Consider the following 15015-nt stretch of genomic DNA (forward strand, 5'->3'; position numbering starts at 1 on the left):
GAACTGGTCATAATGAACAAAATTCATGGTATAGGTAAAAATTCAGCATTAAACCCTGGGAAAATTCAGCTTATCCTTCCAGGACATGAAGGAATTTGCACCAGCTTTTTTCAGTATGAGATTTGATCTACTGAGGTGATATCAAAAAGAATTTTAAACATTACGGCATCAGGGATGTGGAAATAAAATATTGAGGTAGTAGTACACCAGATCACTACTGTAATTAGTAATAATAATAATGAGTAATAATAATTAATATAATATTATAACATATAACATATACTATATAACATATAATATATAATATATAACATATATATATAACATATAATATATAATATATAATATATATCATTATCATATATCATCATCATTATATATTATATATTATATTATATTTAATATATTATATATTATATATTATATAATATATATTATATATTGTATATTATATAATATATATTATATATTATATATTATATATTATATATTATGTATTATATATTATATATTATATAGTGTGTAGTATGTAGTATGTAGTATATAGTATATAGTATATAATATATTAATATAATGATAATGAGGAGTAATTAATAATAATAATAATAATAATAGTAGTAGTAGTAGTAGTAGTAGTAGTAGTAGTAGTAGTAAGTAATAATTACCTGTTATCTGTTATATGGCTTGAGATCATGCCATGGCTGAAATAACTTCTGAAGGGCTGGGAAGAATTGAAAATGAATAAAAATTATGAAGAAGTACATGGACAGAAGTGTGAAATATTCTCTTGTTAATTAAACCTGAATCAGCTTTCTCAGAGAAAACTCCTGAACCCTCAGAAAATGCTTCCAACCTCCACAAATAAACACAAACACCACTAAATCTCTCATTTCATTAAATCATTAAATAATTTAGGTTGAGAGGGACCTTAAAGCCCATTTAGCTCCAACGCTCTGCCACACCTTCTACCATCCCAGATGAAACAACAAAATGCTTCAAATAACATCAAAATGCTTCAAAATGTATCAAAAGGCTTCAAAATGTATCAAAAAAGCAACAAAATGCATCCACAAAAAGCAACAAAATGCATCAAAAAAGTAACAGCCCCCCCCAGAAATGCTGTGCTGTTTTCTCCCATGCTCTGCGTCACCCCCTCAGTTTTGTTTGAGATTTGAGATGAGCAAATTCAACTTGTTAAGTCCTGCACAAACCAGATTCCATCCAAAGCAAGTTAAATCTACCTACAAATATCTCCAGTGCAGGTGGAAATTGAATTATCAGTGAGCAAACACTTGACTGAATTACCCCTGCAGTCCTAAGCCCTCATACCATGGATTTTTCAGGTGGGTGGTGACTTTAAAAAATTCAAATTATGTGGTTTTAACCCTCAAACATGAAAAGTGAGATGGGATAGGGAAAAAAAAACCCAAATTCATGCTGAATAATTATTCTTTCTGCATGGATACTGGAGGATTGCTGAAGCAGACTTACCTCCCCAGCCTGAGATTCTGAGAGTTCCAGAATGAAGGGAATTTCAGTGTCAAAATTAGCAAAAAAGTTGGTCCACTGGTGTTCAAAAATCTTTAGATCCTACAAGGAAAATATTTGACATTACTTCAAGAGAAATGAAGGCAAAGGTGGAATATTTCACTGGAATATTTCACTGCCCAATGAAACAATAAGCTCAAGAAAATAACTATATTTTAGAAGATAAGGACATTCTGCTGGATTTTAGGGTGTCTTTTTGTGGGTGTGCGGTTTACGTTTATTGTTTTCAGAAAATTTAAGTCAATTTAGCAACAATTTTCAGGTTGAAAACATCAAATTATAATACATAGGTCTGCTCAGAGTGTAGGACAAGTCTCAAACATTAATCTCACTTCCACACAGAGAGGGGAAGTGAAATATCAGAGAGTGATTACTTAAACTGAAAGCCTTGTAAAAATTCTATGATACTTTAATTTTCATTACAGCAGTTGATTGAGCAACCAAAATGGTGTGAACTACCAATATTTTATTAATGAAGGATAATTACTGCTAAATTTTGTACATATTAAATTGCTATCAAGCTAGAAACAGATCAAAAATTAATATATACCAAGAATTATGAAATTATATATACTATGAAATCATAAATACTAATTTAATAAATTATAGATATAAATAAATTTTAATAATTATAGTAATTATAATAAATTATAATAAATCTAAATTTTAATATAAATAAATTATAAATATAAATTATAATTACAAATACTAATATTTATACAATGCTTTCTCCTCTAGCACTGAGATCAGAGCATGGCATAAATGTGGAAATCCCTTCCCTCAGTTTGTATTTCCCAAAGCACCAGAGCAGCCACTGAGTGTCACTGTTCCCCACTTAAAGCAGCTACAAAACATTTGAAAAATGCTTTTTTTTTCTCCTGGAAGAAGGTTGTGTGTTAAAGGGGATTTTTTTTAACCCTTAACACACAAAAGCACAGCAACTTTATGTATTTTGTATATGGTTTAATGACATGAAGGGAAATTTTTAGAAGGTTTTCAGACAATAAATTCAAGGAAAGCAAGACAAGTTATTTTAGTGTTTTGCAGAGTTTGTGGTAGATTTAAGGAATAAATCAAGCAACAGCAGGCAGAGCCAAATCAAGACCATAAATTTAATTAAAACCAAACAAAATCAAACTTTTACTCTGTGGTTACACCAAGCAGCAGCTGAGGCAGAACATTTCACCTGCATTACCTCAAAAAGCAAATCCTCCAAGGACACAGGATCCATTTTGCTGTAGGTTTTCCATAAATCAGCACTGACATCCATTAACTGAAAGAGATTTTAAACACATTTCTGTGAAAAACACCACAAAGAAGGCCACAGACCCAGGTTTAAGCTGAGCCAAAATTGGAGAACAGTGCCCTGTCTAACAGTGCTCCTTAACTCTGATTTCACAGATAATTCCACTCTGATTTCACAAATATTTCCACTCTGTTACAAAAGACCTGAACCAGCGAGAGTCTGAACTCTGTGCAAAGCTTTCTCTGCATCCTCCAAACAAATCATTTCACAATGTTTTTCAATTTCATAGCAAAGAACTGCATGAGCTGGTGCAGGCAAAAGGGCAAGATGAGTTTTCTGAGTTCAGACAGCCAAGAGCCAACTCCAAGTTTAGTCATCCTGAACATCAGCCAAAACTTGCTCCAAGCTGATGTAAATTTAGGCTCAGACAGTTTAACTTTCTTCCAAGTAGCAGGATGATGCTCATGGAGAGCAATATTTAAAAATATATTCTTAAGGGACATTTGTATCTGAATAATTCTGCATTTCCCCATCACCCACTCAGTTAAAAATGCAACACTGGCTGGAATTTTCTTAACCTGTTTTCTTTACAGTTATTCCAGGTATTCATGCAATAATAAGTTCCCCTTCCATTCCGTTCCTATAAATACAGGAAATTTTCTAAATTACAGATAATGCATGTGGAGAACAATATTTAAAATTAAATTCTAAAAGGGACACTTGTATCTGAATGATTCTGCATTTACAAAATGCAGAATCACCCACTCAGTTAAAAATGCAACACTGGCTGGAATTTTATTAATCAGTTTTCTTTACAGTTATTCCAGGTACTCATGCAATAATGATTTCCCCTTCCATTCCATTCCTATAAATACAGGAAATTTTCTAAATTACAGATGATGCATATGAGAGATGCATATGGGGAACAATATTTAAAAATATATTCTTAAGGGACATTTGCATCTGAATAATTCTGCATTTCCCCATCACCCACTCAGTTAAAAATGCAACATTGGCTGGAATTTTCTTAACCAGTTTTCTTTACAGTTATTCCAGGTACTCATGCAATAATGATTTCCCAGACCTCATTTCCATTCCATTCCTATAAATACAGGAAATTTTCTAAATTACAGATGATGCATATGAGAGATGCATATGGGGAACAATATTTAAAAATATATTCTTAAGGGACATTTGTATCTGAATAATTCTGCATTTACTCCCCATCACCCACCCAGTTAAAAATGCAACACTGGCCGGAATTTTCTTAACCCTCTGCTTTACAGGTATTCATGTAATAATGATTTCACAGACTTCACTTCCAATTCCATTCTTATAAATACAGGAAATTTTCTAAATTACAGCTCATGAACAACTCTGATTTCTCCAGTAAAAGAGGAACTGCTTTAAAAGGCTGGGAAAAAATCCTGAATTATCATCCTTCAATTGTATTCCAATCTTAGAGAACACATAGAAGAGGAAAAATCTCAGAGGGAAAGCCTGAGCTAAAAATGCACCAAAAACCTCCTCTTTTAATAATGGCAGAAGAATTAATTTCTAGATGATTTATAGTGATCCCAAATGCACTTCCAGCTTGGTTTCCTCCCCCCTCAGTGACACAGAACCACACAAATATGCACAAAGTTAAGAATGTCACTTCCCATTTGAAATCCCCTCATGATTTCAAGGAGGAAGCAAACAAGAACTCCAGCTGGAGCTGCCTGGACTGCCAGAGCCAACATCACTGCTCTCAAAAAAGGAGTCCAGGAATTTTGCCTGCTCCTTTTGAAGCACTCCAGGAGTGCTTGAGGACAGGATCAGCTCCTTGGATCACACAGGAGAGGTTCTGTCTGTGCCACCCTGTCTGAACATTTTTTTTCAGAGCCTCTACAGATTTGTGAAATGAACTGGGGTAATTAAAGGACATTTAAAGATGCAAACAGCTCCTGAATTGCCAGTGAAATTTTCATTAACTTATTTTATGCATCAAGAAGGGTCATTGATTGCCCTCCCCAAAGATCTCAGCTGTTTGCACTCTGTGTTTAATGCTTTGGGCAGGTTCATACCACAAGGTGTTACAGTACCAGTGATGGAATTAAATAAAACCTGAAAAAAAACCTGAAGAAAGCTTAAAATCTTTCACCCAGTGGAAAGAGGGCTCAGAAAGGCACAGGAACTCACAGAGAATATTTCTGAGCCAGCATGTACAATTATAGATATGATGAGACTTTAAAAATGGAACTATTCATTCTCTGGAGGTTTTCCAGCTATCAGGAGTCAGACAAAAGCCCATTGTGGCTGTAAAAAAGGAGGAGTGATAAGAAAATGGGACATCTGCATTGCTGTGGCAGAGATTCAAAAAATGAAAGCAAAGAAGCTTCAAACAAGCATAGAAATGCAAAGCTGTCATCTGAAAATGCTGTTCAGAGCATAATTAATAAATGGGCAAATCAAGGACATAAGTTGCTCAGAGTTAAATCATTATTAAATATAGGAGCAATTAAATCGTGATTGTTGCCCTATTGAGCAGGGTATGATGACCCAGGAATATAAAATGTCAGGGAGAGAAGGGGGTGCATCTCTTCAGTCAAAACCAGGGACCCAAGAATAGTCTTTTCTTATTTTCTGAGCTCATCTCAAGGTGTTTGTCACTAACCAGCTCCTCCTGCTCTGCTCTTGAAAATCTAGAACCCATCTAAAAAATTAGGGGTAAAAAAATCCATCTAGGGGTAAAAAAATTGGTTATAGGTAGAGGTGGCTCTAGAAGGAAGGGAAAGGAAAGGAAAATGAAAGGGGAAAAGGAAAAAAGGAGAAGGGAAATGAAAGGGGAAAAGGAAAAAGGAGAAGGGAAATGAAAGGGGAAAGGAAAAGGGAACGGGGAAAAGGAAAGGGGAAGGGGAAAGAGAAAGGGGAAAGGGGAAAGGGGAAAGGGGAAAGGGGAAAGGGAAAGGGGGAAAGGGAAAGGGGGAAAGGAAAGGGGAAAAGGAAAAAGGAATGGAAAAGGGAAAGAGGAAAGGAAAGAGGAAAGGGAAAAGGCAAGGGAAAAAGGCAAGTTAAAAAGGTAAGAGAAAAGGAAAGCAAAAAAAGGAAAGCAAAAAAAAAGGAAAGCAAAAAGGAGTTCTAAATCCCAGCAGAGGCCTGGGGAGAATGTTCAAATAATGGTTTATCCAGGAAAAAGTGCTGTGTAACCCAGAACAGAACCCCAGCCACAGCACAGGCTCCCCATCCTGCCACAGTTTTACAAGATCACAAAAACCTCCATCCAATTTAGCAGCTCGCTTGAGCAGTGAGTCAGGACTAGATCATCCCCAAAAGTGCTCTGCAAACAAGACAATCTCATGAGTAAGCTGTGCCTCAGGAAGGAGGTGACCAAGGGAAGGACTCACTTCATATTTCATGGTGAAGAAGCCGTCGCCCCCGATCCCCTCGAGCGCGAAGGCCTGCACGATCGGCCACTTCTCCACGATGAACATGTCAAATATCTGCAGGTGGCCTGCAAGGCAAGCACAGCAACATTCCCTCACAAATCCTGGCATTTCAGCTCTCCCTGAGTCCTTGGGATTCACAGATTCAGTTGTAGAAAAATCCCATTTTTGTACAGCTGAAAATCTTGAAGCGAAAAGTATTTTTTGTGCAGACGGCAATTTTAGAAGCTCCTCTACACCTTAAATTTTTCTCTTTTTTTCAGGATATTCCACATCTCTCGGCAAATTTCATTACAAGCTGATTAACAATTAAAATTCAAGATAATAAACAGGGAGCTTTGCTTACTCCAGTTCATCAAATGCTGGGTGTTAAGGAAATACTGAAACACAACATCACAGAATCCCAGAATGGTTTGGATGGGAAAGATCCTTAAAATTCATCCCATTGCCCCCCTACCATGGGCAGGGACACTTTCCACTGTCCCAGGGTGCTCCAAGCCTGATTTTTTGTCACCCTGATTTTCTAAGATTTTTTTAAGCTTTCTGATGTTTACACTCTTGTAACAAACTTTCTCATACACTTTCTGTAAATAACTCATTGTTTTGCATTCTTTTGTAGAGGAAGAGAAATTTGATGGACTGTTGGTTTGTGCAGTGTCATTGGAGAGGTGGCACTGTCACCTTCCAACCCACTAGCACTTTTGGAAAACCATAAATGTTGGAGTCAGAAAATAAACTTCCCCTTTTTCTTCACCTTGAGAGCAGCAGTGTGTGCTTGTGTTCTTCAGTGTCCTATAGTGACACAACCTGACCTTGGTTGGATGGGGCTTGATCCTGATCCCTGGACCCAATTCCAGGGATCCAGGGGCAGCCACAGCTTCTCTGGGCACCCTGTGTCAGGGTCTCACCACCCTCACAGGAAGGAATTTCTTCTTCATCCCTATTTAATCAGAATTTTAAGTTGAGGGAAATTAAAATTTCCTCCTGGCACTTCCATTAATGACTTTACAGGCAGTCAGAGCATATCAGCCTTCCCTAAGGGAAGCAATAAAGAATTAGGAATAAAAAAAGAATGCAAGATTACAGTGCTGAGGCTCAAGGCTGGCTCCAGATCCCAACAGGAAGCTTTGCAGGGCAGTTTTTTTCAGTTCTAAAAAAGGAAGCTTGCATAAAGAAATGTTTATTCTCCCCTTCCATAAAGAAGGATTTATCTGGAGCTCCCATGGGAACAGAGAAGTTCTGTAGCAGCTCAAGACACTGCTCTGAATGCAAATCATTTCTCTGCCTCACACTGGGGGAATTTGCTCCCCAAATGAACTCTGAGGGCTTCCAGCTCTCAGAAAGAAATTCAACTCTTCAGGGAAAAGATGCTAAAAGGAAACTAAAGACTTACTAATCCTTATTTGTCTCCTAAAGCAAGGAAATCTTCATTCCCTGAAGCTGCAGGGTGCAAAAACACTTGCACACTCTGTGTTGGAACTGTAGATGCTGAGAATTTTAAACTTTTTGTTTTGAAAAGCACAGACCCACAAGAGAATCCTATATTTAACCTAAGGCTGTAGAGAAGGCTTCCAAAATTGATTAACAGCACTAAGATTATAAGTGTGCAATTTGAATAAGAGTGAATAATATCACAAAGTAGAAAACATAGAGTTTAAAGTTTAAAATATAATAATAAATATGAAGTGTGTAATTACAAGTGTGTAATTTGAGCGTGTGATATCACAAAGTTTAAGTATATAAGTATAACTTTAAGTAGAAAACTTAAAGTTTTAAAATATAATAATATATTAAGCTAAGATACAAGTTTTAAAGTAGTAGCCAGCTGTTCTTCCTCACCTTCTTCATAAGTTTCAGCAATATTTTGTAATTAGACAAAAAATCCACATTGCAGAACACAAAAAATGAGTTATTGAGTTAAAAATAAAAATAATTCAAATATAATTTCTTAATTAGATAGTTTAACCTTGAAAGACCTTGTAAAGTAAGAGAGTTAGCCTTTTATACCTTATTAGTAAAATACTACAGAACTCACTACTTACGAAACTGTAACATAATTTTTTTTTAAAAATCTAAGTTTGAACGTGAAATACCATCTCAAATACCCTCAATCTCAACCTTAACAAAAGACAAACCCCAAAAAACAAAAAATAGGCCAAAAAAAAACCCAAAAACCAACAATTCTGAGCATCACCCACCCTACCTTGGCAGCTGTAGGGGATCCCAATGCGGCTGCAATCCCTGACCATGTCCACAAAGCTGGAAATCTTGAATTCCTCTGCAGCTTCTTCATCTTCATACTGAAAGAAGCAATTTCAAATCAAATTGGATTAGGCATGCCCTGATTTGATTGTTAGGAAAGAGAAGATGCAGCATAAAAAGCATTAAAATATCACCTACAGCCTCCTGAAGCTCAAGCACCCATTTTTGGGAGGTGCTTTGGGATTTTGGAAATCCCATCATGGCAGGGATGGACTCAAGCCAATGGAAAATTGAAAAAAAGTCAAACTTAAAAGCAAGATTTTTAATCATGACATATGAAGGCATAATTATAGAGCTTATTTCCAGCTTTCAGTCAAGTCTTTCAACATCCAGATTTGAAAGATAAAAGTAATTGTGAGGATACCAACTGATGTGCCACAAAAACGTGCCACTGAGGGGAAAAAATGAAAATAAGGTATTGTATTACCAGCTAAACAACACTGAGCAAGGAAAATCAATGATAGAATAAGACCCAGGTCACAGATTAGCAAAGAGAACCAGTTTAGGTCTGAGGGAGAGGTGAATTGCAGGAAAAGGAGGCAGGAAGAGGAAAAACCCCTCATGGACACTGTCTGAAGGCTTGAGCAGACTGAAGAGCAAATATATTCAGAAAAGCATAAAAACCAGAGTGAAGAGACAAATCACACTGAAGTCATTTTTCTAACAGAGCACAAAGCTGCAAACACACAGACTTTGAGCTGAAAAGCAGTTTAGCAGCAAGTCTGGAACCAACAGGTTTAGCCCTGCTGGTTTCTTCAAGAGCCACTTGTTTTCTGGAGCAAGATCAGAAGGCAGAGGTGTTTTGCCTATGTTATTTTATTTTATTTTATTTTATTTTTATGTGCAGTGCTCTGAGCCTCTTATCAAGGCAAATAACATGATTATGAACCTCTTGTGAGCTTCAGGGTACACCCAACACATTTCTTTTAAGGACAAGTTCTTTTAAGCCAAGCCTGAATTTAAGCTGCAGCCCCAGCTCCTCTGTGGTGTGCTCCTCCTTCAATCCATGAAGTCAGATCAAAGCTGCAGCTCAAAGCCAAGCCCCAAACAAACGCCAGTTTCTCAAGACTTAAAAATGCCATTGGAACAAGAACTTGGGTTTTGGCAGGGTGCTAAAGGCTTGCTCACAATCTGCTCCTGCAGCCAGTTCAACTGTGACACCCCAAAATTTACTACAGCAAATTTCTGTATTTTATCCTATTTGGTCACTTTGAACATGGGCTTTTTTTTTTAGTAATACGGGATTTTTTCCCCAATAATTAGGTTATTCTCTTAAATTCCTGTGGTCTAGTTAAAGCAAGCTAGATGGAAAAAAGGAAGGAGAAGCTCTGTGTTTTGTCAGACCCAGGTACATCACTGCTTTATTTATTTCTAAAATTCTTGTGCTTTTTTGGTTCCATTTTTATCAAGTTATTTCTATCACTAAAATGAGTGATTAAAAGCCACTGCAGGCAATTCTCCTATAAACAGGATGCACTTAAAGCCTGACACAGCAAGGTTTTGTTTGACTTCCAGCAGTAATCTAGGAAACTGGCAATTCTTACACATTGGAAATGTGACTGGAAGTGCTCAGCTCACTCACACCAAACAGCAATGAAGTAAAACTGTATTTTCAGCTTCCAAAACCAAACCTTTCCCCTCATTCCCACAAAGAACAAGGCACATGGTTCACCTTGCCAGTTACATCATTTTTTTCAAGGCAGAACTGTGTGATTAAGGTTCTTTACCACAATAAATCATATCAAAGCCCATAAGCAGATGAAGCTTAAAATTCAATAGCTGAGATTGCAGCTGCACTGGCAACTGTGTGGTAAGAACCTCTCTGCTCCTGATTCCAAAGTGCAAATGTTCTCTCAGCATCAGATTTGCCCTTTCAGCAAGGATTTTGGCAACAAAGAAGCCTTGTGAAGCCAGGCTTCAGGTTTTGCTGGGGCATGTTTTAACCTGGAGCTCAGCTGTTCTAGCCTAACAAGAATTATCCCTCTCTGCTGCACTCCTGGAATTGTATCCACACCAAATTTTGGGATCCATGGACAAGGTACTTATAAACCAGAGCAAGATCAGTGGAGGGTCACCAAAATCAGCACTTGTCCCAGAAGGAGAGACCCAGGCTTGCTCAATATCTGCACCTCAAACCCACCAAAATTTTACTGAGATGGTGAAGTCAGGCTCTCCACAGTGGTCATGACTAAAGTATTCATTTAAAACAATCAGGTTCGACAAAAGGAAACACTTTTTCACTAGGAGGACAGTGGGAAAATGCAGCAGAGGTTCTGCAGTCATCCTTGGATGATTTCAACACCCAGCTGCAAAAAAACCTTGAGAAATCTGATCTGATCTCACCACTGAAGCAGGAGGTTGGACAAGATGATCTCCAGAGGTCCTTTGTAATCTGAATTATTTCCCAATTCTGTGATCTAAGCTATAAAAACACTATCAGTCTATTCTAAGCCCCATCACAGACACATAAAAACACAATCAGGCTATTGTAAGTCCCATCACTTCCAAGCTGGAAACTAAGAGAACAAAAAGTTTCTCTCCCTGATTTCCCCACTCCTTTTTTCCACTGGCTTCACTCACCACAACAGGCTCCAAACTCACTCCCTGCAGAATTCAGAACAATTCTGACTTAGAAAAGGAACTATACAGAACTCAATGAGGAAGGAGCATTTCCAGTCTCCATTGGAATGAAAAGGTCCTCATTCTACACCCAGACAAAGAGTATTTTCATTTTTTACTCCTCTAAAAATACTTCACAACAATAAATGGACTTTTTCTAGAATACTTTAAGTTCAAGATGAAAGTCACATCAGTCATGGGATGTAGTGAAAGTGAGATTAACAGTTCTTAACAGACAGATTTAATAGTTAAAATTAAAATATATAATGAAGTTTCTTGATTTTAAAGGACTTACTAAGCCCATTTTTCCTAATATTCTACTGGCAGCCAATGCAAACATTGCTTTTGCTTTGATGTGGGAAATCTCAGCGCTGACTATGACACCTGATTCACATTTTGCATTTTTCACAACCCACATTTTTTCCTCATTAAAAGATCACTGACTCAGGTCAGAACAACAGCAATTAGTGGGAGAGAGGAGCAATTTGTCCTCACACTGCAACAAATAAAAGTATTGACAACATATTCTTCTTGCACACTTTAGCAAATGATTAATACCCAGATGTACAAACATATCACTCCCCTGCTGAGGAAGAAAGAGAAAAAAAAAAGATTCTGGAAAGAATATTTTTTAAAGTTTCACTTTAAGGATCAGTTCATTAACAAGTTCATTAGCAAATCTTGTCTGCATTCACTTTTCACTTACCTCATTTTCAGTCAGACAGTGGAAATGTAAGTTCCTCCAGTGTGCCACGTAGGGTAAAAGATGATTGTAATTCACAGGGTTGCAGTACAGATGAACACTGTCAGGTTTTATTAATATGATTATATCTGCAACAAGCGCAACAAATATTCCAGCATCAAGACTCCACACACAAGAGAAACTGAACAGAAAACTTTTTTTTTTTCCATTATGCACCTCATTAAAAAAAGAAAATTGTTCAGCTATCTGAATGCAATTCCTGATTTTTTTTAAACCAGCAGAAGGAGCAGTTGGCAGCCACAGAGAGTTCCAAGCACTTGTAACTGTTCCAGACAACTGGGGGGTAATTCCCAAGTCTTGCACAGAACTTGCATCAGCCTGTTCTTTGTGCAGCCAAGAGGCTCAGGATGAGCCTTCCCAGAGCACTTCCAGAATTCTCAACTCCAGCTGCTCCTGCCTGATGTTACACCAGAGCTGCTTCAAGTCAAAACTACCAACACCACAGCCAACAACCAAAAGTTTCATGCAAATAAAGGAACAACAAGCTGTGATCACAGGGATTGGCCACATTCCCAGTATGACAAAGGTGAGTTAATGAGGTGAAGTAAAAAAGAGCTCAAGTTTAGAAGTGCAGAGGTGTGATCAAATAATATTAACCACATGTACATACACACAGTGACTGAACTAATGGACTGTAATTGTGTAAGCTTACAACATTTGAGATATATTTCATATGTTTTATATTTTGATGTTTAAAAATGAGTCCTTCAGCATTGTTTCTAAGAAGATATTTTCAGGCATATAGAGACAACTTGAGATTAATGACCTTTATTTTTTTTATGTCCCTTTTTCTGCTCATCTTCTGTCCAGAACAGGTAAAAAATGTTGAGAGCATTACTCACCATCCAGAACTTCCTCAGGAAAACCTGTCCTTTCAAAGTCATTGTTGTTCTGGTTGTACAAACCAAAGAGCAGATAATTTGCCAGCTCTCTGCACCCTTCATTGTATCGACTGTCTATCCCTGCAAAGCAAAACCACAGGAGAATTGCTATGTGTCCTCACACTGCACACCAGAAAAGTTTCTTTTCTTCCTCAATTTATTAAACTTTAAAGCAGGAGTATGAACTCAACTCCCCAGCTGAACTCACTGAGAGAACAGGGTAGGGAAAAAGGAGATTTTGCAAGATCACTGCCACATGCTGACATCCCCCTTTCAACCCAAATCCACGAGTATTCCTTAAAAAATTTAAATCTCTTGTTTTCTGCATTCAAAATTCTGGTTTTTTCTAGTAATTCAAACATCTGTCTGGATGCAGGATGCATTCTAATTAATATGTTCTTGATTGAAGCTTCCTAACAAACTAATCCTGTGACCCAAATCTCCTGCTTTAGAATACATGATTAAACATTATCTTATCAGTGTTATAGAGCAATCCCTGAGTCACCAGAGAGCCACTGCAGGCTTCTGACAAATTGTGAAAAGATGTTCTGACAAAAAATATGGGGCACAAAAAGCTTCCAAGGAAACCCTTCCTGGTCCTTGGGAAAATTAAATGAAAACAACTGAAGATCTGGAGAACGATGAGATAGAAGATGAATTCAAGAAGAAAGGAATGAGGTCACAGATTCAGAAACTGTTTTCATCAATCTTCATCCCTCTGGATGACAGCCACAGTCATAATTCTGCTGTAAAAAACCCAGTTTTTTCAAATAAATAAAAATGCACATAAAGCAGCATCCTTGCCATCCACATTTCACAGAGCTCACCAGTCCTGACTGCCAAAAAATTCCTCTAATGGCAACTTTTCCTACCAAGTTATATTAGAATTCAATGGAATCCTTGCCAACAAATTTGGATTTGTTACATTAGGATACAGTGGGATGGCTGCCAACAAAATAGGATTTGTTAGCACTGCTAAAAGAGAGATCAGGGCATTGATAATGTAATAACATGGCCTGAACATCTGAGCCTCAGCACTGGAAACCAAACCAGCCAAGAGTCACCTGGACTTGGCAAAAACTGGAACAAACCTCAGGTTCTGCTGTTTATGCTCCTTTTTCATGTTATGCTTCAGCTTTAGAGTGCTAACAAGATGATGTGTCAGCATCCAGCTACTGAACATCTCAAAAACTCTTAACAAACTCTTTGTTTGCTCAGTAACTTTGGTAGCTCACACGTATTCCAAGGTGAGATTTGGTGGAAAGCTGCCTCACATCTGTCCCAGCTTTCTCAGCCCTCAAAGTTTTTTTTTTTCCAGCCATAATCTTTGAATCCTCATTCTCCTGCTGTTTCGGACCTCTCATTCATTTATATTTATATTTTTATATTTTATTTACATTTTCAGCCCCATGAAAGCAGGCACACCAAGGTAATCTGAAATTCAGTGGGACTTAACAAACAAATACAAATATAGCTGCAAAGCCCTCGTGTCTAGGTGGGATTTTAATTGCAAACAATTGGAGACTCCTTTCTTTCAGGAAGAAACTGTCCCATTGTTTTAGGGAACTCCCATTTCAATGGAATCAGTCTCCCTGGAATCAGCTGCAGCCTTGGGAAGTGAGCACACACAATCTCCTGAGGATAATCTGCTCCACTGATCACCTGCCTAACTCAGGCACCTTCTGAGGGCTCAGAGGAGCAATAATCTGGCACAGACAGACTGAAAGAGCTGGAAAAGGTTCCAGAAAGATCTCAAAGTCTCTTTCAGTGCTAAAGGGGCTCCAGGAGAGCTGGAGAGGGACTGGGGACAAGGGATGGAGGGACAGGACACAGGGAATGGTTCCCAATACCAGAGGGCAGGGATGGATGGGATATTGAGGAGGAATTGTTCCCTGTGAGGGTGCTGAACCCTGGCACAGGTGCCCAGAGCAGCTGTGGCTGCCCCTGGATCCCTGGCAGTGCCCAGGGCCAGGTTGGACAGGGCTTGGAGCACCCTGGGATAGTGGAAAGTGTCCCTGCACATGGCACCAAGCTGAAACTACATAATCTTTAAGGTCTCTTCAATCTAAACCATTCTATGATTCTCTGATTCTAATTTCTGGATGACCAGAAGAAAAATGAGAAACTGCCATCACTTAAAAAAAAAAAAAAAAAAAAAGTTGATGGCACCATCACTTGAAGAGTTTGAGATTTTATCTGGGTACAGCAGCTTAGAGTAGGGAAGATCTTCCAAGCCAAATGTCAAACTTCTGCTTTTTCAGTTAATGACAG

The 15015-nt window shown here is 37.9% G+C and overlaps 1 protein-coding gene across 2 annotated transcripts in view; it reads right to left on the minus strand.

Moving 5' to 3' along the window:
- DNAAF9 (dynein axonemal assembly factor 9) overlaps positions 1–15015 on the minus strand; it is a 77593-nt gene that overhangs the window by 46977 nt on the left and 15601 nt on the right. For both annotated transcript variants that reach the window (XR_008484120.1, XM_054293303.1), the window contains exons 3-9: positions 12706–12825; positions 11807–11931; positions 8423–8519; positions 6181–6287; positions 2744–2821; positions 1492–1590; positions 666–721 (exon numbers count right to left, since the gene is read on the minus strand). Coding sequence is in view for 1 of the 2 variants with exons in the window: in XM_054293303.1 (XP_054149278.1) it covers positions 666–721; positions 1492–1590; positions 2744–2821; positions 6181–6287; positions 8423–8519; positions 11807–11931; positions 12706–12825 (682 nt within the window). In the remaining variant the exon portion in view is untranslated. The remainder of the gene's footprint in view (positions 1–665; positions 722–1491; positions 1591–2743; positions 2822–6180; positions 6288–8422; positions 8520–11806; positions 11932–12705; positions 12826–15015) is intronic.

This window comes from Melozone crissalis, unplaced genomic scaffold (assembly GCF_028551555.1).
Source record: "Melozone crissalis strain CALT ecotype California unplaced genomic scaffold, PUWL_Pcris_2 ptg000132l_1, whole genome shotgun sequence".
Lineage (NCBI taxonomy): Eukaryota > Metazoa > Chordata > Aves > Passeriformes > Passerellidae > Melozone > Melozone crissalis.